Source organism: Aureococcus anophagefferens (genome assembly GCF_000186865.1).
Source record: "Aureococcus anophagefferens unplaced genomic scaffold AURANscaffold_123, whole genome shotgun sequence".
NCBI lineage: Eukaryota > Pelagophyceae > Pelagomonadales > Pelagomonadaceae > Aureococcus > Aureococcus anophagefferens.
The window spans coordinates 15195-17201 of record NW_008705672.1 but is presented as its reverse complement, the minus strand read 5'-3'; the positions used below and the strand labels follow the sequence as shown (position 1 = coordinate 17201).

General features: G+C 56.2%; 1 protein-coding gene across 1 annotated transcript in view; it reads right to left on the bottom strand.

The window, feature by feature from the left end:
• Nucleotides 1-429: 429 nt before the first annotated feature.
• The window catches only part of AURANDRAFT_59689 (hypothetical protein), a gene marked incomplete at both ends in the record, with an annotated part of 9445 nt that continues 7867 nt past the window's right edge, over nucleotides 430-2007 (bottom strand). The window contains 2 exons of the mRNA XM_009044079.1: nucleotides 430-463; nucleotides 610-611. Coding sequence (XP_009042327.1) covers nucleotides 430-463; nucleotides 610-611 — 36 coding nt within the window. The remainder of the gene's footprint in view (nucleotides 464-609; nucleotides 612-2007) is intronic.

Genomic DNA, 2007 nt, shown 5'->3' with positions numbered 1-2007 from the left:
CGAAAGGGCACAGGGGTTTGAAACTGCTCCGCAGGTGCCAGCACCAGAACCTGAACCCGGGCCAGACCTTGAGCTCGAGGCAGCACCAGAACCTGAACCCGAACCCGAGCCAGCACCAGAACCTGACCCCGAATGTCCGCCTTCAAAGAAACTTAAAACGAATTCGCATGAGGAGGATGAGGAGGAGGATGAGGAGGAGGATGATGATGATGAGGAGGAGGAGGAGGAGGAGGAGGAGGAGGAGAAGGAGGAGGAGGTGAAGGAGGAGGAGGAGGAGGAGCCCCTAGATGAAGAAGAAAATGCATTCGTTAAAAAATGTATACGTCATTATGCAAGTCAAATTGAGGTGAAGGATATTTGGCAATCAGCTAGAGATTTGTTGCATGTTTTGTGGTCTGGTGGATTTGATGAGCATAGATACGCGAGGTATTATTTGCGTGCAGAAGTATTGCTGCCTTTCTGTCTGAGAAGTCAGGTTGGATTAAAACTGTATGGCTCTCAAGATCACACGCACCGCAAACTCAAAGAAGCAGCATTATGCTGTGGGAGGGCTTCCATTAGAGAGCTTCCTGATGGACCAGAAAGCTGCACCGGAACTTCCCGTGTCACTTCTATACGTAAACTTGCTTCCAACATATTATCATTGTTCATTTATAAAACGGTGGAGCGGAACTGGCGCAGCGTGGATCAGGGAGAGCATGATGAGGAGGAGGAGGAGGAGGAGCTAGCGGTTCCGCCCTATGATTTTTGGGCCATCATGGACGCGTTTTGGAATCAGTTTTGTGCCACATTTCCAGAGGCGGCTGAGGAGGATGATGATCACATTCAAGGGAGGATGTTAGTAAGTCCTTACGATCAAATATTCAGGACGTTAGGCCTACACCCACTTGAAGTCTACCTCAAGTTCGCGAGCAAATTGTCCGGGGTGTATACCACCAATAGCACACATGCTGATCTCACAATTCCTTTCAATTCGGCGTTGGCTGAGTGTCGGGCTGCGCATGCCGAGGCTGCGCATGCCGAGGCTTCCAAGGGGGATGATGATGCCGAGGCTTCCGAGGGGGATGATGGTGCTGCTCCCGCGGAAGATGGTGCTGCTCCCGCGGAAGATGGTGATCATGCTGCGGAAGAGGATGATGAGGATGATGATGCTATGAATGCAAGGCAAGCGCAATGTAAACGAAAAGCTGCAGCGAAAAGGAGCAACAAAAAACATCAGCATCAGCAAAAAACAATAAATGCTGAGGATGATGCCACAGGACGCCAAGGACACTTCCCCCCAACGGCCTCTCCAGCCCCGTCAACGGCCTCCCAACGGATAGTCCCCAGAGGCAAGTCCGGCCTCAACGTGGCCAAAGATACCTATCGCCAGCTGCACCACGCGATGGGGCAGCCTCCTTGAGGTCCCCGGTCCGCTGCCCAGCGGCACTCTAAGTCACACTGCCAAACACACCGGGCTGTGTCATTCTGGGTTACTGAGCCCACTCAGCTCGCTCCTGCGCATCCTGCTCGCACATCCCCACGCCCACCTCCCGCGACTCGCACAGTCGCCTAAGCCCGCCCAATAGGACGGCAGATCGGCCGGCTCGCTCAGCCTCGGCGCTCCGATCGACACGCCCCCGGCAGGACAACTATCAAAGGCCTTTGCCCTACGCGGCGCCCGCATCGTCGCCGTCGGCGAGATCGACGAGACCGCGCTCGAGATGCTCCGCGCCGAGCACCCCGACGCGCTCGCCATGGGCGACACCGCAAGACTAGAGTACCGAAACGTGCCATGGTCACGACACGCGTACCGCATAGTATGCGGCGGATTCCCATGCCAGATGGTCGCGCCCCAGGGCCTGCAACTGTGCTGGGACGATCCACGCGCCGCGCAAGCCCTGCACTTCGTGGCGGCCGTCGACGCGAACAAGCCACGGGATCGCGGCCATATACGAAAACGTCTACTCGTTCTGGGCCCTCATGGGCCCCGAGTTCGACAAGCTCATGGCCGCCATCGGCTACGTG